Raw genomic sequence first — 26503 nt, 5'->3', positions numbered from 1 at the left:
CCCCTTTATCATTTCTAGATTATATGTAAGACTGTTTTCAATCAGCTGAATCATATGTGAATAACTCTGAGTTCATGTCACTGTAAATCCCTCAAGTGCCTTACCCACGTCCATTAATTACAAAGTCAGGAAAACCACTGGATCTATTTCAGCAACTGGAGAACATTAACATGGGACACAACTTGCCTCCCATTTGACCCGTGAAGAGATCTCTTAACATTCTTCTTTCCTGATGTCCTTGTCACTAACAGTTCAATCCTGTTCTTTCTAACTCCATGAATCTCCAGTTAAAACATTGGTTAGGGTCTGTGATATGGTGTTCCTGGGCTTATCTGGACAGGACCACCTCCAAACACAGCAGGCAGCTAGGCATTCTCAGAGAACTGATCTCCAGGCTGCGTCCCCTTTACTACTGTTCTTCTGGGTTGTCTCACAGAGGCTTACAATGCTGCAGCTTTGCCCTCTCAGGCACCTCCTCATAGATATGTAGGAGAGAAATTCCCAGATCAGATGACAGGTCCACCTTTAATATTTCTTGACACTTTCAGTCTGTTTCCTACAGGATCTGGACCAATTTGCATCCCATTCAACAGTGTTGGAGGGTTCCTATCTCACCACATCCTCGCCAGCTCTCCTTGTCTCTGTCCTTCCCATGTCTGACCTTCTCAGAGGCGGGAGCTGGTAGCTCTTTGTTGCCTTGATTTATGTTTCTCTGATAATCAGTGAGGTTTAAGCATTTTTCCATATGCTTATGGATCGTCTGAATATTTTCTTTGGGGAGAGTTCACTTCAGGTCTTCTTCCTATTTATGGGGTAGATTTTGTTGCTGTTGTTGCTATGTTATGTGATTTCTTTTTATATTTGTACTTCAGTCCTATTGTGTTCTGATTATGGCATGTAAAAACCTTCTAGTCTATGTCTGTTTTAGTGATGGTTCTCTTGGCTATGCAGGAGCTTTTCAGTTTTGCCTAGTCCCGTTGGCTTGTTCTGCTATTCTGTGAAGAGGCTTCAGAAGCAGACTTTGTATGTCGTCTGGTCATCTTTTCTCTGTTTATTTTATGGCCCTCTATCTGACATTCAAGTTTGATCCATATTGAGTTGACTTTTACACACAGTGAGTTAAATAGATTTCTGTTGATCAATATGCCACTTTTGATTTGATACAGTTACAATAAAGTCTACTGTGGGCGACAGCGTAATGGTTATGCAAACAGACTCATGCCTAAGGCTCTTAGGTCCCAGGTTCAGTTCCCCACACCACCATAAGGCAGAGCTGAGGAGTGCTCTGGTAAAAAAGAGTAATAAGTGAATTAAAAGAAGTAATAGTAAGAAGACTAAAGTATTACCTTAAAAATGTTACCATAGTTACTTATATCTTTATATTCTTTCAGTGTGCTAGTGCCTTTGGAGTAATTTACATTGTTTGTAGTCAAATTATTTTATCTAATTATGATGTTTGATATTTGTGCACATTAAATATTTCTGGTGCTTGATTGGACCTAAAACCTTCATCTCAGCAAAATCATGAAGTTTGTTAGGTGAGTTTATACCAAAAAGTTCTTTGTACTTCCCATCATGTACTGTCTTTTTTTATATATACCTGTATTGCCATTATAATTTAAAAATATGTGTTTCCCCTACAAAAAATGAATCTCCCTCTTCCTTATGAGAAAGAACAGCATGACTAGAATGCCTTTTTTGTTACTTTTGTCTGTGCAGGAGTCTTCCTTGTGCATTATTTATGTTGCTACTTAAAGAAACTCCCCTGTAAGGGCCAGATAGAGGTGCAGCTGGTTGAGTGCCTATGTCATAATGGGAACGGACCCAGGTTTGAGCCCCTGGTCCCACCCTGAAGGAGGAAGCTTTGTGAGTGGTAAAGCAGTGTTGCTGGTGTCTCTGTCTCTCTCCATATCACCCCTTTCCCTCTCAATTTCTGGCTGTCTCTATCCATTAAATAAAGATAATTTTTTTAAAAAACTTTAAAAACTTTCCAATATAGACCTGAATAACACAGTATCCATGAAAGTGATAGTATGAATTCTTCTTGTAACTAAAATAAATCCCAGTAATGCAATTCTGTTCATCAGTGTGTAATGGAGTATCCAAAGCACATTAGAGGTTTAATTTACAATAACATGGAAATAAACCTATTTGACTTTGCAAGAAGAAACTTCAGAATGAGTCAGATGATCATCATGCTGAAAGTGAAGGAGAAGGGAGTTAAAGGAGACCTGGGACCCAGTGTGCTGGGCTGGAAAGCATGTTGATTCTGAGTGTTTGGGGTCATGACAAATGACAAACACATTCTTATCATTTTCTCTCAAATAGTGACTTAGAAATACTCAGCATTTATAGAGAAGTTTAGGAGAATGAGGGATTTAATCCAAACCCAAAAGGAACAATTGACAATAGATTTCTTTTTTAAAACAAATATTTATTTTATTATTATTTATTTATTTCCTTTTGTTGTCCTTGTTGTTTTATTGTTGTCATCATTATTGGATAGGACAGAGAGAAATGGAGAGAGGAGGGGGAAGACATACAGGGGGAGAGAAAGATAGATATCTGCAGACCTGCTTCACCACTTGTGTGCGACGCCCCTGCAGGTGGGGAGCCAGGGCTCGAACCAGGATCATTACTAGGGTCCCAGTGCTTTGCGCCAGGTGTGCTTAACCCACTGCGCTACAGCACGACTCCACGACAATTGATTTCTAACCATTAACACTTTACAGAACGACTCCACGACAATTGATTTCTAACCATTGACACTTTACAAATAGGACACATGGAATTTAAATTTGCCAGCTTTTAATTACATTTGGAAATGTAGTGATTACATAATCCTCAAAACTTTTAACCTATATTACAATTTGTGAATAAATTGTGTTACATAAGACTTGACACATAGGCTGAGAAATGTTGGATAAGTTTGAAAATCCTGTATAAATGTTCATGCTTCAGACTGACGACTTCATTTTAACCACTGCTTTATCCACAAGTGGGATATGCTATTCTACCTTCTACACACTTGGTTCGAAGAGGTTCTGGTGATATCCATCTGTACCTGTATTTACATGAAAACTCAACAGGCTCCCCTGATTGAGTGTAGAATTTGTTCCTATCTATCCATCTAAGTTGTATGTTATGTTTATTCATGATGTCTTCTGATATCACACATGGCTCTGGAATGAAAAAGAAAAACATAAAATATTGTTTAAATACTTTCCTAGAATTTTAGACTTTCAGGAAGACTCTCTTCTACACTGTTGCAACAGTTCAATCTCTAAACTTTCCATTCCAACATATTGCAACACCATCATGTACATATCACTAACAATAACTTCAAAGATGTCTTTACATGATGGAATTGTGATGAGTTGGGATGGAAATGAAAATATTAGAACACTTACCTAAGCATCTTGGTGGCTTTGACCATTCTCCATTATAGCATCTTACAGTTGGCCTGCCCTCAAGTTTATATAAGTTCTGGCACTGGTACTCCACTGTGGAGCCTGGGGCATATACTGGTACTGGAGACGAGGTAATGTCTCCATTGTCAATAGGTGGAGGAGTCCCACATTTTCCTTTCGAATCTAAAAAAGATTTGATTTGATTTGTTGGCATTTAATGTTTGCTACATTTAGGAGAAAAAATAGTAGAATTTTAAGTGAATGTTAAACAAATAAAAAAGTAGCCCAATACGTAATATAAACAATTGTGATTTTAAGCTGGGCACAAAAGTACCAGGTTCATGCTTGGCACCACCATGCTTGGCATCAGAGCACTGCTCAGATCTTCTCCCTTAGGGTCAGTTTTGTATCACTCTAATAAAAAGAAAGATATTATAAAGAATGCTCACAAAAATACCATGATTTTTTCAGATGATAGAAGTAAGCCATTGCAGGAAGTCAGGCGGTAGGGCAGCAGGTTAAGAGCAGGTGGCGTGAAGCACAAGGAGCAGCGTAAGGATCCCAGTTAGAGCCACCAGCTCCCCACCTTCAGGGGAGTCATGTCACAGGCATTGAAGCAGATCTACAGCTGTCTGTCTTTCTCTCCCCCTCTGCATCTTCCCCCTCCTCTCTCCATTTCTCTCTGTCCTATCTAACAAAGATGACAACAATAATAACTACAATAAAAACCAACAAAGGCAATAAAGGGGAATAAATAAATACTAAAAAAAAGGAAATAAGCCATTGAAATGTTTTAGCCAAGTAAAGATGCATATTTTAAGTCCCTCCTCGCATTTCAATGAAAGCATGCATGTAGCAGTAAGTGTGTGGCTGGTTTAATGATAGAACCTGCTTTTCTTCTTCTATTTTTTTTTAATATTAACACCATTCCCACCTCTAAAAGTTTTTTCTGTAGTAAATGTAAGCTAGACTATGGAATAGCTAAGATAAATAAAATTTCTTGTTTTTACATCCAAAATATTGCTCTGCCTATTGGTCTGTACTGATTTTTATTTTAATTTTTTTCATTCTTTCCACAACAGAAAAAGAAACATCACTTCTTTCAGTAAAATTCAAAGAGTCAAACAATTTTAACTGGAAAAATACAAAGAAATTTGTGCATGGACACATCCTAATCATCCTAGCTTCTACTGAGAACTGAAGGGAAAAAAATTAAAAAATCTAAAATTCATCTAGGTAGAATCATGAAAACCCATACAATAAGTGGATTCTCCTTGTAGTGAGTTTTTCTTTTGAGACCCAGAAAATATTGACAACACTTTTCAAATGCTGGAAAAAACTTCTGTTCCAGTTGTTCCAGTTCTGGCCTGCCCTCTCTCCCCACACTCTATTTTGTGAAATTAATAAAAACTTAATTTTTTTCAATTAGACATAAGAAGAATAAGAAAAAGGAAATACTTCACTATATTCATCTCCCAAAGATACAAAATTATATAATCTGCTATGATACTCAATGTATATAGAGGACTGGTTAAGACATTTATGTTTAAAATGTGAGGAGGCTGTGGTCTGGGAGGTGGCTCAGTGATAAAGAATGGACTCTCAAGCATGAGGTCCCGAGTTCGATCCCTGGCAACACACGTGACAGAGTGATGTCTGGTTCTTTCTCTCTCCTCCTATCTTTCTCATATGCATCCCAGCAAAATGATCCAAAATTATTAGGGAAAGTAATCCCTCAAATTTACTCTCAGTGAAAAAAAAGTATCAAAAATGCTTGAAAGATTCACTATTAATTTTGGGGACACTTAAAGTGGATCTGGCTTAAATATATCCAGAGTTTAGTTATGAAAGAGACTACATGTGTTTAAAAGTTTGCAGTAGCAATAGTTTCACCCGTCCCTTGAGATTTGAGGATGAGGACTTTTCTAGCCAGATCTTCTTGTCCCTTAACTTTTTCTGATAGAGAAAAGAAAGCTGTGAAGGTGGTGCACACTTCAAAACCTTTAATCAGTGATGCAAATAAAAATCTTGGCCTATGGTGTATGTCACCAAAGTATAGGACGCTGGCATAGGGTGTGAGGGAGGGGGTTCAGGTCCTAGGGCATGAGAGTGGAGGAGGATGTAGGCAGGGAGTTAAAGTGTTCTGCAGAAAACAGAGAAATGTTATACATTTACCAACTACTTTATTTACTGTCAATTATAAACTATTAATCCTCCAATAAAAATTAAAAATATATATTACAGAATGAAGTAAAAGGACATTAGTCAATAACTTGTAATTCAATGAAAAAACATAGGCACCACTAGGTTATAGGCAAATATAAGGCCACTATTAATGTATATGTGATTTGTCAAGTTTCCTTTTTCCAACAGGATGGAAAATGTATAGAATAATAACTGAAATGCAACAATTAATATGCTAATGTAGCCATAGGTATAAACATAGTATAACACCATAGAAAGGAAAGGTATCCTGTATGGGAGCACATACTGGTATACTATTGAGGGTTGGCTATTATTTGCATTGGGTTGTTATGAAGTCAAGACATCATTTATAATGTGTTCTGGAAACTTAAAACTAAGAAGTGACAACAATATCATTAACAAAAAATTATTTTCCTATAATATAATAGATACAGCACCTCAAAGGACATCATTCCACTTACATGTTTGACTGCATATAGGGCTAGCAGACCAGCCAGTTTCACTACACGTGATGTTGCTCTGGCTGTTTGGAAGTCTGTAGCCTGTATCACAGGTAATCTGTACTGTGGCTCCTTCCAGGTGTACTTGTCCTGAAGATGCAGAGTGGCCGTTTTCCACCCAGGGGAAAAAGCACTGTCCTGAAAACCCAAACAACAGCTAATACAAATCTTGGTAGGAAGAAAGGTTCTGTTTTGCAAACCAATCCAGCATAGGTCAAGTTCTCTTGAGAAAAGTGTGCTCATAGAATGACGCAACAAAAGAGGCTTAACTTAGAGAGTTTAAATTGTTCTCCATTGGTGTATACAATTAAAAGTTGTAGGCATTCCAGGAAAACTTATATTCTGTTAGAAACTTTTCCCAATTTGATTTCCACAAATAGCTTCTTACAAAAGAAGAGAGACTTGTGTGCTATTCCTACTGGCTCATCAGGACCCTGCCACAGTGGCTGTTCAGGCTCTGGGATCACTGAGGCTCCCCCTGTCACTCACTGAGCACCCTGAGTGACTGATACAGTGTGCATTACTCACTGAGACACGTTGGTGTTGGCGACCAGCCTTCCTCTGTGCAGGTTATTTGTGTCCAGGGCTTTTGTGAAGGAGATACAAAGTTGTGATGGCAGAAGTAGTAGAAATATTTTCCTGGAACAACTGGGAAGCTTTGTTTGTATCTGTCCTCATCATAGATGTTTCCATGCTTTATTTGTGGGAAATCACAAGTACTTCCTAAAGGAAAAGAAGAGTGTTTTACATTAATTACCAGCCAAACCTTACTTTAACAATACTCTGACATCATTATTGATCTATTTAGCTTAGTTGTTCTATTTGTAGTAGTGACTGGAGAGCCAGAACAAGCCATAGTGAAACCTAGAAATATTTTTGAAAAGTTCCTCTTATTTAGTTCTATATACATAATTCCAAGGGTTATTTTCACACATATAAGGAAATTGCAGAGGAAGAAATCAAGGTTTTTTTCTTAACTGAGAGATAGTTCATCTAGTCAGTTGTACACTTTACTATGCTAAAGAGCCAGGTTCAAGCCCCCAGTATCATATGAGACCCACATGATTCAAGGAGAAGCCCCGTGAATGGTGGAGGGGTCCTGAGGTGTCACTCTGTTCTCTCTCTTTCTCTCTCTCTCGCTCTCTCTCTCTTTACATCTTTTCTGTTTCTTTCTCTATGAACTACAAATAAGAATGAAAGTCTGGTGGAAACTTGTAGATGCTACTGTGTTTTTATCCTTAACTCCCTTGGCAGATGACCTCACTATGTGTTCCAGAACCTCACCCGTCCAGACCCCTTTCTCACTAGGGAAATCTGAAAGAGGCTGGGAGTATGGTCGACCTGCCATTGCCTATGTGCAGAGTTAAAGCAACTACAGAAGCCAGACCTTTCATCCTTCTGCACTGCTAAAGAATTTTGTTCAATACTCTCAAATGGGTAAATGTTAGGGCAAGATGACCAGAGGACTCTAAACTTCAATTCCACCAGGAGCCAAGAAGAGGGAGGAATAAAAAAAAAAAAGGCACTGCAAAGCAGTCGGTGAGACTTACAAATGAAGAGAATGCAGGAACATAGAAAAAATAAGCAGATAGATATGTAGAGATAGATATAGATATATACAAAGGTGGCTATAGAAACAGTACTCAGCCATATCAGTGATCTTGGGAGAACTACTGCATTTCTACTGTAGGGAATGGGGAACAGAACTCTGGTAGTTGGAAAGGGTGGAATGATACACCTGTTCTCTTATAATTTTGTAAGTAAATATTAAATCACTAATTTTTAAAGTTTGATTGGAGGCTTGGTAGCACACAGGCACAGGGACTAGTAGCCATTAATGTGGTTTAATCAGTAACTCTCCAAGATTAGACATTAGCTTCTGCTAGAATGGTGGGACTGTTTCTATCCTCCAGCATTCCAGTGTCTTGTTCTATATATACTATAGCTGCCTTCTCAGAAATCTCAGCCTATTTCACCCTTGTTGTTCCAGTCCAGGCAAAAAGTAAAACAAGATCCAGGGATAAACTGATGTGCTTATTACTGTGAATATGTGTGCATAGACATGAACTCATGTATATGGGACTATAACACTTCAGTAAAAAGATATGAAATATTAGTAAGGGAAGAAACATCTGCAACAAGAGCTGAGATTTAGTGACTCAATTCTGATGAATAGCCTCTGTAAATACTTGTATAGATATGTACTTATGTGAAAATTCAAGCATACTTTTCTATTAAGCTGTCTACTTTAAAGTATGCAGTGTCATTGTCTTTATTTTCTAAGGATACTATTAAAAACTGTATGGTGTACCGGCATAAGGATCCCGGTTCGAACCCCGGCTCCCCACCTGCAGGGGAGTCGCTTCACAGGCGGTGAAGCAGGTCTGCAGGTGTCTATCTTTCTCTCCTCCTCTCTGTCTTCCCCTCCTCTCTCCATTTCTCTCCGTCCTATCCAACAACGACGACAACAACAATAATAACTACAACAATAAAACAACAAGGGCAACAAAAGGGAATAAATAAATAAGATAAAATATTTTTAAAAAACTGTATGGTGTGTGCATCTTAGCTGAAGAAGTAGTTTTTCTCACTATTGTAGACAAGTCTGTGGGCAGCGCTAGTTTCTTCATGAGCAGTGAAGCAAGCACTGCAGTTTTCTCTCTTTCTCCCTCTCTATCTTCCCCTCCACTTTCAAATTTGTCTTTGTCCTATGAGAAAGAAAAAAAAAAGTAAGAAAAATGGCCATCAGGAGTAGTGGATTTGTCATACAGGTGCCAAGCCCCAGTGATAACCCTGGTGGCAATTTTTAAAAAAAGAAAAAGAAAGGTGGCCAGGTGGTGGCACACCTGGTTAAGTACACGTTACCATGCCCAATTACCTGGCTAAGGCCCCCATTCCCGACTTACAGCGGGAAAGCTCCAGAAATGATGCAGCTGTTTCTCTGTCTCTGTCTATGTCCCTGCTATCTCCTGTCCCTCTCAATTTATTTCTGTCCTATGCAATTAAATAAAAGTTAAAAAAAAGTACTTTACTGGAAGAGTAAAGTTTTGAACTGAACAGAACATCCTCTTTTATTCTTGTTACTATTCTTTTTTTAATGAGTATGGTCCAAATATAGAATTAACATGCAAACCTCAGCACACAGAACATTATTAAGACAAATCATTCTTTTAAGCTAAGGGATAAAGCACAGTTACTCAGGCTCTGTTTATTCATAAAGGCAAAATGGACTATCTTAAAGAGTATTAAGATATTAGAATAGGGTACTGGAAAAGAGTCCTTGAATTTTAAAGCAAAGTAGATCATAGAGTGCTCTGTCAATGTTTTCTTGTATGTATTTGAGGACGTCTGGTGTAACGTCCAAGTCTTTGATCCCTTTGGAGGTGTCTTTTTTACATGGTGATGTTGGTGTACCTGTTTCATCCTTCTATAAGTTTTAGCCCAATTTTCCCAGCAGTGTTCACTACTAAGACGTGCCTTTCTCCATTTAGTGCTTTGGGTGCTCTTGCCATAAATCAGTTGTCCCATAGATGCTAGCGCTTATTTCTAGCCAACTTTAGGAAATGATGAAATATTCTCCTTTACCACATCTTGACTGAAAGTTGAAGGCATCATATTTGTTGACATAAGTCAGAATAAAAAAGCCAAATACAAAGTGGTCTCACTTATGGGTGAAACTGAAAAAACTAGGAAAGATGTGGACAACAATGGGTGGAACTGTTCTATTGCAGCAAAGTCAAGGACTCTGGGAATTAAAGTGGGGCGTGTTTTGAGAGGGCTGTGGGGACCCAGTGCAGGATTGTGGAAGATGATTCTTGTGGTAGAAGTGGTATCATGAGGAGATGTAATATACTCCTGTGACAACAGTGTTTTGTTTTAATTTTTTAAATTATTTATTTTCCCTGTTGTTGCCCTTGTTGTTTTTGTTGTTGTTGTCATTATTTTTGTTGTTGTTCTTTATGTCATTGTTGTTGGACAAGACAAAGAGAAATGGAGAGAGGAGGGGAAGACACAGAAGGGGAGAGAAAGAGACAATGAGAGGAAGAGAGAGAAGGGGAGAGAAAGAGAGACATCTGCAGAACTGCTTCATCACTTCTGAATCGAATCCCCTGCAGGTGGGGACTCAAGGCTCAAACCTGGATCCTTATGCAGGTCCTTGCACATGAACAAGCGTTTTTAACCTGCTGTGCTATGGCCCAACCCCCTTAACAGTGTCTTATAAATCATTATGTTGAAATTAGAATGATCAAATAGAAACAAAGAAGAAATCTGAAATACTTTAAAATTAAGAATATATAAAGAGGGCTGGAGAGATGGCATATTATGGAAAAGCCTTTCATGCCTGGGCTCAGAGTCCCAGGTTCAAGCTCCAGCACCACCATAAGTTAGAGATGAGCAGTTCCCTGGTCTCTCTCATTCTGTATCTTTCAAAGGTGGAGTTTAAGAATAAAGGACATTAGGGGAGACTTAAAGTGAAACTTGGGCCGGGTGTGACATACTCCATGAAAGCAAAGCCCTCGGGTGAGGGAGGAATAGGGGCAGGATGAAAGGAAACTGGGGTTCTGGCATGTCTCCTAGACACCAGTCAGGGGAAGATGACTGTCTGTGTGTCAAAGACTGTGCTGTAAACCATCACCTCCAAATAAAACTAACTAGGTATATATAAAAATACAAAAATAGATTAAATATTTTTAAATACTATGTAAGGTAAAAGGAGAAAACACTGTAAATAAAGATTTATATAGTCAGTCAAGTCATAAAAAGTTGAAGGGACTATTAATATGTGTTACATGGAGCAATCGTTTATTTTTTAACTTCTTATTTTTTTATTTTATTATTTTTTTAATTATTTATTTTCCTCCAGGGTTATTGTTGGGGCTCGGTGCCTGCACTAAAAATCCACTGCTCCTGGAGGCAGTTTTTTCCTACTTTATTGCCCATGTTGATGTTATTGTTATTGTTGTCACAGCTGTTGTTGTTGGAAAGACAGAGAAACTGAGCGAGGAGGGGGAGATAGAGAGGAAGAGAAAGATAGATACCTGCAGACCTGCTTCATCACTTGTGAAGCAACCCGTCTATAGGTGGGGCCGGGGGCTGGAACCAGGATCCTTATGCAGTTCCTTGTGCTGAAGCCTGCCATGTGTGCTTAACCAGCTGAGCTACTGCCTGGCCCCCTGGAGCTATTGTTTAAATAGAAAGTTTGCAATTAGAGACAGTTAAGACAGATTATGTATATATATATATATATATATATATATTTAATATTTATTTTATTTATTGCCCTTTTGTTGCCCTTGTTGTTTTATTGTTGTAGTTATTATTGTTGTTGTTGTTGTTGGATAGGACGGAGAGAAATGGAGAGAGGAGGGGAAAACAGAGAGGAGGAGAGAAAGATAGACACCTGCAGACCTGCTTCACCGCCTGTGAAGCGACTCCCCTACAGGTGGGGAGCCGGGGTTCGAACTGCGATCCTTATGCCGGTCCTTGTGTTGCGCCACCTGCGCTTAACCTGCTGCGCTACAGCCCGACTCCTAGAATAGATATATTTTTATGAATGTAAAGTATCAGTGTTCAATGTGCTAAATTATTGCTATAGAAACTATTTACTTAGTCTACCTTTTCCAGTGAGTTCATAAGTGTAAACTAAAGTGTGTTGTAATCTTGGTGGAAATTAAGATAATCTATTTTTTCTTAAAATATATATATTTCTTTCTCCCTGCTGATAATTTTTTGTGGGAATGTGAAAATGTTCCTGATGTCAGGCTTTTAGCAGGCTTATTAAGACACAGTTGTGAAGTGCACACATTTCAATAGTTTTATTGAATAAGTTTTGACTTTTGATCTGAAAAAAAACTATACCCACATGCAGGATCATTAACATACCAAATGTTTTCTAAGGGTTTGCTGTGTGCAAAGGAAGCCTTTAAGATATGTAAATAACTTTTTTTTCTATATATGAGACACTAAATTCAATACCTGGTTGCAGGTATTTAACAAACTAGAAAAAAAAAAACTTGACCAATTTTAAAGCAAGAATCTTTCTTTTCACACAGTTTACCTGAATTTGCCTGAGTTAATCCTATTTCCCTTCAGTCAGTATTGAATGTGACTTTTCACTGTGTAACTCAGAGCACAGAAATAAATATCTCACAATATTTTCCCTTTGATAATATGTGGAGATTTTTCTTTATAAAGTTATTCCATATTAAAATTCACAGAACAGATTATTCCTAAGATTCACTTTCTTGAAAAAAAATAGACACATGAAAGGAGATGTGACATGAAGTTACCTGTTAAGAGGGAAGCTAAGATTTCAGTATATCTATAACTTACCTTGTCCATGAGCACAGAGAGCCCACACGGTGAGAAAGACACTGAGCAGCAACAGCATGTTGGGTTTTCCCAGTGGTCTAGAGATGCCAATGTGCCAGCAAGCTGTTTGCGCGTTGCTATGCTTCCCTAGCAGTGAGTGAGTACGACTCCGAATTTAGGTGCTGCTGGGTAAAGCCAGTAATGCTGATCAATTGGTAAATCTCAAAGTCCACAGAAATTTGCAAAATCCCTTAATTCTTTTTTTTATAATTTCACAACCATTCATTGAGTTAATTATTAAATGTGTGCTTGTACTGCTTATTTTTCGTTATTGTGATAGACTGGCAATGAGTGATAATAAATGAATTTTTAATATCAAACGTTACTTTCTTAAAGTGGGGCCATCATCAGTTTACATAGGGGTTTAAGATAAGCAGTATCATCAAGCTACCTACCCTATTTATCCTTTCTTTTCTTTCACTTCCCTTCCCTTCCCTTCCCTTCCCTTCCCTTCCCTTCCCTTCGCTTCCCTTCCCTTCCCTTCCCTTCCCTTTCCTTTTCTTTTCTTTTCTCCTTTGCCTAGGGTTATTGCTGGGGCTCTCTGCCTGCACCATGAATATACTGCTCTTGGAGGCTATTTTTTTCCCCCTTTTCTTGCCCATGTTGTTTTATCACTGTTGTGGTTATTATTGCTATTGTTGCCATTGCTGTTGTTGTTGGATAGGTCAGAGTGAAATCGAGAGAGTAGGGGAAGACAGAGAGGGGGAGAGGGAGATAGACACCTGCAGACCTGCTCCAGTGCTGGTGCAGCGACCCCCCTGCAGCTGGGGATCCTTATACAGGTCCTTGCACTTTGTAACATGTGCACTAACCTGGTGTACTACTGCCCAAACCCCTCTCTTTCAATTTTTTATTTAGTCAGAGAGGATGAAAGAAAGAGAGTGAGGAGAACACCGCAGACCATCTGACCATCCAGTAAGCCCCTCTGGCGTTGTCCATGGTGCTCTCAGGCAGTGTTGGGACTCACCCAGGGCCTCACACATGAGATGAGCTCTGTACAGGCCCCTTTATCATTTCTTGATTATATGTGAGGCTGTTTTCAATCAGCTGAATCATATGTGTATAACTCTGAGTTCATGTCACTGTAAATCCCTCAAGTGCCTTACCCACGTCCATTAATTACAAAGTCAGGAAAACCACTGGATCTATTTCAGCAACTGGAGAACATTAACATGGGACACAACTTGCCTCCCATTTGACCCGTGAAGAGATCTCTTAACATTCTTCTTCCCAGATGTCCTTGTCACTAACAGTTCAATCCTGTTCTTTCTAACTCCATGACTCTCTGGTTAAAACATTGGTCAGAGTCTGTGAAATTGTGTTCCTGGGCTTTTCTGGACAGGACCACCTCTAAATACAGCAAGCACTCTCTTCAGGGAATTGATCTCCAGGCTGCGTCCCCTTTACTGCTGTTCTGGGTTGTCTCACAGAGGCTTACAATGCTGCAGCTTTGCCCTCTCAGGCACCTCCTCATAGACATGTAGGAGAGAAATTCCCAGATCATATGACAGGTCCACCTTTAATATTTCTTGACAATTTCAGTCTACTTCCTACAGGATCTGGACCAATTTGCATTCTATTCAACAGTGTTGGAGGGCTCCTTTCTAACCACATCCTTGCCAGCTGTCCTTGTCTCTGTCCTTCCCATGTCGGACCTTCTCAGAGGGGGGAGCTGGTAACTCTTTGTTGCCTTGATTTGTGTTTCTCTGATAATCAGTGAGGTTTAAGCACTTTTCCATATGCTTATGGGTCGTCTGAATATCTTCTTTGGGGAGAGTTCACTTCAGGTCTTCTTCCATTCTATTTAAGGGGTAGATATTGTTGCTGGGTTTTGTAATTTCTTTTTATATTTCTGCTGTAGTCCTTTTTTCATTCTGATTATGGCATGTAAAAACCATCTAGGCTATCTCTGTTTTAGTGATGGTTCGCTTGGCTATGCAGGCTTGTTCTGCTATTCTGTGAAGAGGCTTCAGAAGCAGACTTTGTATGTCTGCTTGTTCTGCTATTCTGTGAAGAGGCTTGTTCTGCTATTCTGTGAAGAGGCTTGTTCTGCTATTCTGTGAAGAGGCTTCAGAAGCAGACTTTGTATGTCGTCTGATCATCTTTTCTCTGTTTATTTTATGGCCCTCTATCTGACATTCAAGTTTGATCCATATTGAGTTGACTTTTACACACAGTGAGTTAAATAGATTTATGTTGATCAATATGCCACTTTTGATTTGATACAGTAACAATAAAGTCTACTGTGGGCGACAGCGTAATGGTTATGCAAACAGATTCATGCCTAAATTCTTAGGTCCCAGGTTCAATTCCCCACACCACCGTAAGGCAGAGCTCAGGAGCGCTCTGGTAAAAAAGAATAACAAGTAAATAAGAAGAAGTAATAATAAGAAGAGTAATGTATTACCCTAAAATATATTACCATAGTTACTTATATCTTTATATTCTTTCAGTGTGCTAGTGTTTTTGGAGAAATTCACATAGTTTGTATTCAACTCATTTTATCTAATTATGATGGTTGAAATATGTGCACATTAAATAATTCTAGTACTTGTACTTGAATGGTCCCAAAACGTTCATATCAGCAAAATCATGAAGTTTATTAGGTGAGAAGGATATTACAAAAAAGTTCTTTGTATTTCCCATGATGTAATGTCTTGTTTTTTAAATATCTCTATTCCAATTATAATTTGAACATATGAGATTTCCCTACTAAAAAATAAATCAGGGGTGGGGGTCAGGTGGTAGCACAGCGGTTTAAACGAACATGGCACATAGCACAAGGACCCACATAAAGATCCTGTTTTGAGCCCCGGCTCCCCACCTGCAGGGAAGTTGCAGGTCTGCAGGTATTTATCTTTCTCTCCCTTTCTCTGCTTTCCCCTCCTCTCTCAATTTCTCTCTGTCCTACCCAACAACAATGACATCAATAACAATAATAATAACCACAACAACGATAAAACATCCACGGTAACAAAAGGGGAAAATAGCCTCCAGGAGCAGTGGATTCATAGTGCAGGCTACAAGCCCCAGAAATAACCCTGGAGGCATAATAATAAAATAAAAATAAATACAAATATCAAAAATAAACCCCTTCCTTAGGAGAGAACAACATGACTAGAATGCTTTTATTGTTACTTCTGACAGTGCAGGAGTTTCTGTTGTGTGTTATTTATGTTGCTACTTAAAGAAATTCCCCAGTAGGGGCCAGGCAGTGGTGCAACTGGTTGAGTGCATATGTCATAGTGGGAAAGGACCCAGGTTTGAGCCCCTGGTCCCACGCTGCAGGGGAAAGTTTTGTGAATGGTGAAGCAGTGTTGTGGGTCTCTGTCTCTTTCCCTCTCTATCACCCCCTTTCCTCTCAATTTCTGGCTGTCTCTATCCAGTAAATAAATAAAGATAATTAAAAAAAAACTTTAAAAACTTTCCAATATAGACCTGAATAACACAGCATCCATTAAAGTGATAGTATGAATTCTTCTAGTAACTAAAATAAATCCCAGTAATGCAATTCTGTTCATCAGTGTGTAATGGAGTATCCGAAGCACATTAGAGGTTTAATTTACAATAACGTGGAAATAAACCTATTTGACTTTGCAAGAAGAGACTTCAGAATGAGTCAGATGATCAGCATGCTGAAAGTGAAGGAGAAGGGAGTTAAAGGAGACCCGGGGCCCAGTGTGCTGGGCTGGGAAGCATGTTGATTCTGAGTGTTTGGGGTCGATGTGAAAGTGCGCCCCTGAGAAAACTGCCTCACACAGCACTTCCTCAGTGAGACCCAATCACTGATTTTAAAGAGAGGGAGTAACTAAGTGGCTTTTTTATAGAAATGGTGAAGAAAGATGGAATAAAATTATATAAATTAATTTTTATGCTAAACAGTATGAGTATCCTCAAAAAATTAAAAATTTTATATAATCCAGCCATCACACTTCTGAGTATTTACCGTCTCCATACAGAAACACTGATATGTGCTCCCATGTTGAGGCAGCATTATTTATATTAGCCAGTAACTGGAAACAACCTAAGTATTCATGGACTCAAGAATAGACAGAGGTGTATATATACACACATACATATAGATAGACATATATACACATGGAATTCTAGTGGTATATAGGTATATAGTGAATGATGTATGTGTATATATATATATATACATATATATATTCACAATATATGGTGAAATCTTACCCTTTGAAACAACACAAATGGACATGAGGTATTGTGATTAGTTAAATAATCCGGAAAAAGATACAGGCACGGTATGATTTCATTCATATGGGATAATACAGAGAAAGCAACTCATATGATGGAATTAAATAAAACAAAACTTAAGATCAGAACTTTAAGGTGCTGGGCACTTGCGCACCCGGTTAGGCAGAGTATGAAGCACAAGGACCCAGGTTCCAGCCTCTGCTCCTCACCTGCAGGGTGTCTGCTTCATGAGCAGTGAAGTAGGTCTGTAGGTGTATATCTTTCTGTCCTTTCACTCCCTCTCTCTCTCACCCCTCTCTTTCAATTTCTCTGTGCCTTACCCAAGAAAATAGCAGAGTTCCAGCAATAACCATGGAGGCAAAAGTAAATGAATAAATAAATAAATAAAAGATCTGCACTATAAGACTTTTTAGTAGATTTGTAGTTGCCAGAATGTAGCAGAGTTGTTAAATCAGGAAAGGGGTCAAATGTGAGGGGAAAGGTAGAGCTGAGCTTGTATTGCTGAGCTTAGTACATTCTTCTCTTTTTGGCTTATCTCTCCCAACATCATGTCTTCTACTATGATCCAAGATGACTCAAAGGCAGCAACCTATCATTTTTAAGAGCTGAGTGGTATTCCAGTGTGTGTGTGTCTGTATATGCTACAACATTTTCAGCCATTCATCTATCATTGATTCTGTTGGTTTCAGGTTTTATGCTGCTATGAGCATGGGCATACATTACTGCATTCTGATATGTGTTTTTATTTCCTTTGGATAAGTCTCCAGGAGAGGAATTGCTACATTGTACGATAGGTGTATTTCTAATGTTCTGTAAAATGTCCAGACTATTTTCCACAAAACTGGACCAATGTACACTCCTACCAGCAGTGCAGTAGTGTTCCCTTTCCCCACATCCTCTCCAACATTTGTTGCCATCGTCCTTTTTAATGTATGACATTCTCACAGGGGTAAAGTGGCATCTTTTTTTCTTTTTTTCTTTTGCCTCCCGAGTTATCACTGGGGCTCAGTGCCCAAACTTGGCATCCACTCCTCCTGGCAGCCAGCTTCTTTCCATTTTGTTCTTGTTGTTGCTGTTTTTGTTGTTGTTGTCCTTTGACAGGACAGCAAGAAATTGAGAGGAGGATAGACAACTGCATACTTGCTTCACCACTTGTGGAGTACCCCAACCAGCAGGTGGGGAGCCAGGGGCTCAAACCAGGATCCTTGAGCGGGTCCTTGCACTTCGCACTAAGTTCATTTAACCTAGTGCGCAACCACCCGCCCCCAAATTTCTTTTTTTTTTTATATTTATTTTTTATTTATTCCCTTTTGTGGCCCTTGTTGTTGTTACTGATGTCGTCGTTGTTGGATAGGACAGAGAGAAATGGAGAGAGGAGGGGAAGACAGAGAGGAGGAGAGAAAGACAGACACCTGCAGACCTGCTTCACCGCCTGTGAAGCGACTCCCCTGCAGGTGGGGAGCCGGGGGCTCGAACTGGGATCCTTATGCCTGTCCTTGTGCTTGGCGCCACCCCAAATTTCTTAAGAGAACAAAACCTTGGGGAAAAGCAGCATCTATTAACCTTAATATAGTAAGAAAATATTTTTTCAATGCGTTTATAATATTACTACATTGAAAATTGCAAAACACTGAAAAACTTGGGAAAACACTATAATACATGCTATTTGTGTATTGGAAGACTTTATATCATCCATATATCATTCTTCACAATTGATTTGTGCTTTGACCGAGCCCAAGTAAAATTATCTTTCTTAAATTACTATTTCCTCAATGAGAGAAGTAAATTCCTCTTACTTGCCAAAAATGATTCCTATCAGATTGCAAGAAATGCATATGGAAATGATCAGGACAATCTTGAAAAAGAACAAGGTGAAAGCTTTGTTTGTGAGACATCTAGCTTTATAATAAAACCAGCCTAATGCAGTGTGGTCATTGATGATGCAGGGTAGACTGACTAAAGGAAGGAAGGGAATCCAGAAATATACTCAGCTCACCTGCTCACATACCAATGTAGTTCAGTGACAGAAAGAAAGATTTTTGATTTTTTTTTTTTATGATGATATGGGGACTTGGGTTTTTGGATGGTACCCAAAATGGAATACTAGCTCCTTCCTTTATAATTTATGTATTATATTTTAATGAGAGCGATCTGTTCAGCTCTGCCTTATGTTGCAGCTGGGGATTGAACCTGGGACCTCAGAATCTCAAAAAAGTGAATCTTTAAAATTTTTTTTGGAACGAGAAAACTTTTATGCTATGAGTGGTTTAAAAATAATCTACAAAATTATTGAATAAGAGGAGTACACTTCCGTACAATTCCCACCACCAGAGTTTTGTATCCCATCCCCTTTTTCCTATTCTTTATCCCCCTGAGAATATGGACCAAAGATCTTTATGGGGTGCAGAAGGTGGGAGGTCTGGTTTCTGTAATTGCTTCTCCGCTGAGCATAACCATTATGCTGTCTGTTCACCTAGTTGTTATAACAAGTTAAGTCATGTCAAGTGGGATTAAGTTTATAAAACTGGGACCTGGTGGTGGTGAAGCAGGTTGAATGGACACATTACAGTTCACCTGAAGCCAGTTTCAAGTCCCTGGTCCCCATCTGCAGGAGGAAAGTATTACAGGTAGTTAATCAGTGCCACAGGTGACTCTCTGTCTCTCTCTGCATATAATATATATGTCTCCTTTCTCAATTTCTTCCAGTCTCTAAAATAAATAAATAAACAAATAAATGCCTTTTAAAATGTTAAAATACCAAAGGATTAGGTGGTGTCACACTGGGTTAAGTGCACAAAGTACAAAGTGCAAGGACCCACACAGGGATCCTAGTTCAAGTCCCTGGCTCCCTACTTGCAGGGGAGTTGCTTCACGAGCAATAACGCAAGTCTGCAGGTGCCTATCTTTCTCTCTCCATCTCTGTCTCCCTCTCCTCTCTGTTTTTCTCTTTCTTATCCAAAAAAAGAGGAAAAAATTGAAAAGATGGCCACAGGAATGGTGGATTGGTAGAGTAAGCACCTAGCCACAGCAATAATCCTAGAGGCAAAAAAAGTTAAAATACCTTTAAAAGAAAAGTTGGAGTCCAGGAGATAGTTCATTCAGTAGAGCAGACACTTAAAATGTGCCGTGACCCAGGTTCATTCAGTAGAGCAGACACTTAAAATGTGCCGTGACCCAGGTTCATTCAGTAGAGCACACACTTAAAATGTGCCATGACCTAGGTTCATTCAGTAGAGCACACACTTAAAATGTGCTGTGACCCAGGTTTAAGGCTGGCCACCATATAGAAACACCAGGCAAAGTGGAAACCTAATGAGTGGTGGGTGGGGCTGTGTTGTACTGTCTCCTCTTCTTCAGGCTTTCATGGAACCATTGTTTATTTAAATTGGAACCAAATGGGTCATCATTAATAAAACTTGCAAATCATTATCACACACAGGCACACACACACACCATAGATTGGGAGAAATCATTTGTTTACATGCATGTTAGATAACTACCTGATATGTGTGATATAAACATTTATCTTAAAGGCAAGACAGCCATCCAGAAGGCGTGGACTTGGATAAAGATAGGAGTCTCAGGCATGAGGTCCCAAGTTTGATCTCTGGCAGTGCATGTACCAGAGAGATAGCTGGCTCTCTTTCTCTCTCTCCTCCTATATTTCTCAGTAATAAATCCTTTTACAATTAAAAATAAACTAAGAGGAGAAAACTAACATATAAACTGCATCACTGTCCCCTTGGCTGCCATATTCAGGAGTCCATGGAAGAATGAGGGAGTGTCTAAAGAAAGAGATTCATATCCACAGGAGAGATGACCCCATTTGTTTTCTTGTCCATGTCACCCTCTGCTGTGGTAACCATTTGATGGGCATTTAAATGGAGCATAAGTATCCTTTCATGATTGGCCCATTGGACAATCTCTGTCTATAGACCTCTTCCCAATGGCCCATCTTTCCGATCTCGGCTTTACCGAGTCACCTGTCAGAGGACACACTTGTAACTTAGGCTGACTCAACATGTTTCTTCAACCTCTGGACAATCTATAGACAATCTCTTTCTTTTTTTTTTTTTTTCCTCCAGGGTTATTGCTGGGCTTGGTGCCTGCACTACGAATCCACCACTCCTGGAGGCCACTTTTCCCCCCCTTTTGTTGCCCTTGTTGTTGTAGCCTCGTTGTGATTATTATTATTGCCATTGTTGATGTTGTCTGTTGTTGGATAGGACAAAGAGAAATGGAGAGAGGAGGGGAAGAAAGAGGGGTGAGAGAAAGATAGACACCAGCAGACCTGCTTCACTACCTGTGAAGCGACTCCCCTGCTGGTGGGGAGCCAGGGGCTCGAACCGGGATCCTTATGCCGGTCCTAGCACTTTGCGCCACATGCGCTTAACTAACTGCGCCACCGCCCAACCCCCAGACAATCTCTCTCTTTCTATAGACCACTTCCCACTGGCCCATCTCCCTGACCTTGGCTTTACCCAGTCATCAGTCAAAGGACAGTCTTGTAACTTAGGCTGACTCAAAATATTTCTTCAAACTCCTGCTTTTCTATTCCTCAGGTAAATGCACAGAAGTAGCATGATTGAATAGTATAGGATTCCTACTTGTGATCTTTCAAGGAACATTCATATTACTTTCCAGAATGACTTCACCAGTTCACAGTTACAGTTCCTCTCTGTAGCTGTTTGTGTGCTAGATAGTTCTCTTCTTCTAGATCAGACATTTCATCATTTTGGTATATTAATCTATTGATAATTAAGCAAAAGTGATGGTTACTTGCTTTTACTAATACAGCTATCACTCAGCTTAGTTGACATGATTTAAAAGTGATGGTATTTTGAAGAAGATGACAAACACATTCTTATCATTTTCTTTCAAATAGAGATTTAGAAATATTCAGAATTTATAGAGAAGTTTAGGAGAATCAGGTATTTAATCCAACCCCAAAGGAACTTCATCTTATTTTTAACCATTGACACTTTACAAACAGGACACATGGAATTTAAATTTGCCAGCTTTTAATTACATTTGGAAATGTAGTGATTACATAATCCTCAAAACTTTTAACCTATATTACAATTTGTGAATAAAATGTGTTACATAAGACTTGACAAATAGGTTGAGAAATGTTGGATAAGTTTGAAAATCCTGAATAAATGTTCATACTTCAGACTGATGACTTTCTTTTAACCACTGCTTTATCCACAAGTGGGATATGCTATTCTGCCTTCTACACACTTGGTTCGAAGAGGTTCTGGTGATATCCATCTGTACCTGTGTTTACATGAAAACTCAACAGGCTCCCCTGATTGAGAATAGAGTTTGTTCCTATCTATCCATCTAAGTTGTATTTTATGTTTATTCATGATGTCTTCTGATATCACACATGGCTCTGGAATGAAAAAGAAAAACATAAAATATTGTTTAAATACTTTCCTAGAATTTTAGACTTTCAGGAAGACTCTCTTCTACACTGTTGCAACAGTTCAATCTCTAAACTTTCCATTCCAACATATTGCAACACCATCATGTACATATCACTAACAATAACTTCAAAGATGTCTTTACATGATGGAATTGCGATGTGTTTGGATGGAAATGAAAATATTAGAACACTTACCTAAGCATCTTGGTGGCTTTGACCATTCTCCATTATAGCATCTTACAATTGCCCTGCCCTCAAGTTTATATAAGTTTTGGCACTGGTACTCCACTGTGGAGCCTGGGGCATATACTGGTACTGGAGATGAGGTAATGTCTCCATTGTCAATAGGTGGAGGAGTCCCACATTTTCCTTTCGAATCTAAAAAAGATTTGATTTGATTTGTTGGCATTTAATGTTTGCTACATTTAGGAGAAAAAATAGTAGAATTTTAAGTGAATGTTAAACAAATAAAAAAGTAGCCCAATATGTAATATAAACAATTGTGATTTTAAGCTGGGCACAAAAGTACCAGGTTCATGCTTGGCATTACCATACTTGGCATCAGAGCACTGCTCAGATCTTCTCCCTTAGGGTCAGTTTTGTATTACTCTAATAAAAAGAAATAAATTATAAATAATGCTCACAAAAATACCATGATTTTTTCAGATGATAGAAGTAAGCCATTGCAGGAAGTCAGGCGGTAGGGCAGCAGGTTAAGAGCAGGTGGCCTGAAGCGCAAGGAGAAGCATAAGGATCCCAGTTAGAGCTACCAGCTCCCCACCTTCAGGGGAGTCATGTCACAGGCAGTGAAGCAGGTCTACAGCTGTCTGTCTTTCTCTCCCCCTCTGCATCTTCCCCCTCCTCTCTCCATTTCTCTCTGTCCTATTTAACAAAGATGACAACAATAATAAGTACAACAATAAAAACCAACAAAGGCAATAAAGGGGAATAAACAAATAAATAAATAGTAAAAAAAAAAAAAAGAAAGAAAGAAGCCATTGAAATGTTTTAGCCAAGTAAAGATGCATATTTTAAGTCCCTCTTCGCATTTCAATGAAAGCATGCATGTAGCAGTAAGTGTGTGGCTGGTTTGCATTATTTTAATGATAGAACCCGTTTTTCTTCTTCTTTTTTAATATTAACACCATTCCCACCCCTAAAAGTCTTTGCTGCAGTAAATGTAAGCTAGACTGTGGAATAGCTAAGATAAATAAAATTTCTAGTTTTTACATCCAAAATAATTGCTCTGCCTGTTGGTCTGTAGTGATTTTTATTCATTTTTTCATTGTTTCCACAACCTAAAAGGAACATCACTTCTTTCAGTAAAATTCAAAGAGTCAAAAATTTTTAACTGGAAAAATACAAAGAAAGTTGTGCCAGGACACATCCTAATCATCCTAGCTCCTACTGAGAACTGAAGGAAAAAAATTAAAAATTTAAAATTCATCTAGGTAGAATCATGAAAACCCGTACAATAAGTGGATTTTCATTGTAGTGAGGTTTTCTTTTGTGACCCACAAAATACTGTCAACACTTTTCAAATGCTGGAAAAAACTTCTGTTCCAGTTGAGTCTCTGGCACTGTATATATGAGTGATGCCCTGACCTCTCTCCACACACTATTTGTGAAATTAATAAAAATTTTTTAAAAATTTTCTATTAGACATAATAAGGATAAGAAAAAAGGGGGAGTCCTGTGGTAGCGCAGCGGTTTAAGTGCACGTAGCACAAAGCACAAGGACCAGCGTAAGGATGCTCCTTAGAGTCCCCGGCTCCCCACCTGCAGGGGAGTCACTTCACAGGCAGTGAAGCAGGTCTGCAGGTGTCTGTCTTTCTCTCTTCCCCCCCCCCCGTCTTCCCCTCCTCTCTCCATTTCTCTCTGCTTTGTGTATGGTTCCTCTGGTTTAATAAGGTAATAAGGTAATAAGTAATAAGGTAGCTGGCACTGTACCTAACAGCAATAAATAATTTAAATGTAGATAATTTGAACACAACCAGTAAAAAAAGTTGAAAATGGAAAGGAGGCTACAGAAGCAAGGCCTAACCATATGGTATTTCTAAGCAAGTCAGTGCAAATATGAAAACAGCCTCAATAAATAAATAAGTAGACACATAAATAAGAATACAAAACATGGGAGTTGGGCGGTAGCACAGCGGTTATGCGCTGGTGCCACAAAGCACAAGGACTGGCTAAAGGATTCCGGTTCGAGCCCCTGGAACCCCACCTGCAGGGGAGTCACTTCACAAGCAGTGAAGCAGGTCTTTGTGTGTCTGTCTTTCTTTCCCCTTCTCTGTCTCCCACTCCTCTCCCCATTTCTATCTGTCCTATCCAACAACGAAGACATCAATAACAACAACACTAATAACTACAACAATAAAACAAGGGCAAAAACAAAGGGAAAATGAATAAATAAATTTAATAAAAGAATACAAAACATATTCCAGAAAGAGATAATTAAAAAAAAAATAAAAGTAAAAGTAAACAACCTAGGAGTGGCTAATGTTGTATCTCCTTTGTTGACTACACTCACTTCCTTTAAAGCTGGCCTTGGTTCATGAACATTGGATTATTTCAGTCTGGTTATTTTGTGCTCACTTTCCTAAGCCTGCTTCTGGCTGTTGTGTTCCTTGTTCTATTCTAATACAGATCCTCTCATTAAAAGTTGGAATTCCTTTGCTTCTTATTTTCATGTGGGCCTCCTCTCAGTAACTCTTGCAAGACAGGTTTGGTAGTGGCAAATTCCTTCAGTATGAATGTTTGGAAAGGTCTTTATTTCTCTGTCATATTGAGGAATAATTTAGCAGGAGACAGAATTCATGGCTGGCACTTCTTATCTCTTAATACTTTGAATATGCCATTCTACTCTCTCTTCGCCTCTAAGATTTGTGATGAGAAATCTGATGGAAGACTGATGGCTCTGCCTTTGTATGTAACTTTCTTTCCCTGTCAGCCTGCAGTACTTTTTTTTCCCTGTCCTTAATTTATGGATAGTTTTACAATGTTTTTTTTTTTTTTTTTGGTGTATGTCATTTTGAATTCAAAAATTCAAAAAATTTTTTGAATGTCTTCCTTTTTTTTTTTTTTTTTGTCTCCAGGGTTATTGCTGAGGCTCAGTGCAGGCACTACAAATTCACTGCGCCTGGAGGCCATGTTTCCCCTATTTGTAGCCCTTGTTGTTGTTATTGTTGCCATTGCTGGGTTTTTTGTTGTTGTTGTTGTTGTTGGATAGGACAGAGAAACTGAGAGGAGAGAAAGATAGAGGGGAGAGAGAAAGATAAACACCTGCAGACCTGCTTCACTGCCTGTGACCCTCTTGTGGGTGGGGACCCAGGGGCTCGAACCAGGATCTTTCTGCCAGTCCTTTTGCTTCATGCCATGTGTAATTAACCCACTGTGCTACCGTGCGATCCCCTTCACCTTTTTGAATTTCTTTTTTTTCCAGTTGTTTTCCCTTTTGTTGCCCTTGTTGTTTATTGCCATTGTTGCTGTTATTGCTGTCATTGTTGTTGGATAGGACAAAGAAATGTAGAGAGGAGGGGAAGACAGATGAAGAAATGGAGAGGGAGAATGAAGAGGGAGAGAAAAAGGCACCTGCAGACCTGCTTCACCACCTGTGAAGCAAATCCTCTGCAGATGGGGAGCCAGGGACTCAAACCATGTCGTTACGCCAGTCCTCGAGCTTCGTGCCATGTGCGCTTAACCCAGTGCACCAGCACCCGGCTCCCACCTCTTTGAGTTTCTTTGTCGCCTAGGTATTGGAAAATTCTCTGTTAAAATTTCTTTGAAAAACAAGATCAGAAAAGAAAACACAAGTAGAATCTGGACTGGAATTGGCGTATTGCACCAAAGTAAAAGACACTGGGGTGGGTGGGTGGGGAGAATACAGATCCCAGAAGGATGACAGATGACCACTTAGTGGGATTTGTATTGTTATATGGAAAACTGGGAAATGTTATGCATGTACAAACTATTGTATTTACTGTAGAATGTAAAACATTAATTTCCCAATAAAGAAATTTTAAAAAGCCTCCACCAGAGTAGTAAAGACATTTTGTACTTCTGATAAAAAAATAAAAAATAAAATAAAATAAAATTTCTTTGAATATGTTCTCTACTATCTCCTTCCACTGAGAGCCCTATCACTCTGACGTTTGTCTTTCTTTTTAAAATTTTTTTTATATTTATTTATTTTCCCTTTTGTTGCCCTTGTTTTTATTGTTGTGGTTATTATTGTTGTTGCTATTGATGTCATCATTGTTAAATAGGACAGAGAAAAATGGAGAGAGAAGGTAAGACAGAGAGAAGGAGAGAAAGATATAGACAGCTGCAGACCTGCTTTACAGACTGTGAAGCAACTCTCCTGGAGGTGG

The 26503-nt window shown here is 39.0% G+C and overlaps 2 protein-coding genes across 2 annotated transcripts in view; both read right to left on the bottom strand.

The window, feature by feature from the left end:
• Positions 1–2791: 2791 nt before the first annotated feature.
• Positions 2792–12558, bottom strand: LOC103128835 (complement factor H-related protein 2-like). The gene is made up of 5 exons (XM_060178497.1): positions 12449–12558; positions 6644–6838; positions 6077–6253; positions 3411–3593; positions 2792–3182 (listed from the first exon to the last, which is right to left on the bottom strand). Exons 1-5 carry the CDS (start codon positions 12504–12506, stop codon positions 2989–2991), a joined length of 807 nt encoding a protein of 268 aa, XP_060034480.1. The 5' UTR covers positions 12507–12558; the 3' UTR covers positions 2792–2988.
• Positions 12559–21704: 9146 nt separating this feature from the next.
• CFH (complement factor H) overlaps positions 21705–26503 on the bottom strand; it is a 61494-nt gene continuing 56695 nt past the window's right edge. The window contains exons 21-22 of the mRNA XM_007539760.3: positions 22329–22511; positions 21705–22100 (exon numbers count right to left, since the gene is read on the bottom strand). Of these exons, the coding sequence (XP_007539822.2) occupies positions 21907–22100; positions 22329–22511 (377 nt within the window). The 3' untranslated portion in view covers positions 21705–21906. The remainder of the gene's footprint in view (positions 22101–22328; positions 22512–26503) is intronic.

The sequence above is a fragment of the Erinaceus europaeus genome, chromosome 19, assembly GCF_950295315.1.
Source record: "Erinaceus europaeus chromosome 19, mEriEur2.1, whole genome shotgun sequence".
NCBI lineage: Eukaryota > Metazoa > Chordata > Mammalia > Eulipotyphla > Erinaceidae > Erinaceus > Erinaceus europaeus.
Note: the sequence above shows the minus strand (reverse complement) of the source record. Positions and strands in the feature narration are given on the sequence as shown.

Coding starts and splice junctions, on each gene's coding strand:
- LOC103128835 (XM_060178497.1), bottom strand. CDS start 12,506: ATGCTGTTGCTGCTCAGTGTCTTTCTCACCGTGTGGGCTCTCTGTGCT. Junction 6,839..12,448: donor TCTCTGTGCTCATGGACAAG/GTAAGTTATAGA, acceptor CTTTTCCTTTAG/GAAGTACTTGTGATTTCCCA. Junction 3,183..3,410: donor AAAGCCACCAAGATGCTTAG/GTAAGTGTTCTA, acceptor TTTTCATTCCAG/AGCCATGTGTGATATCAGAA.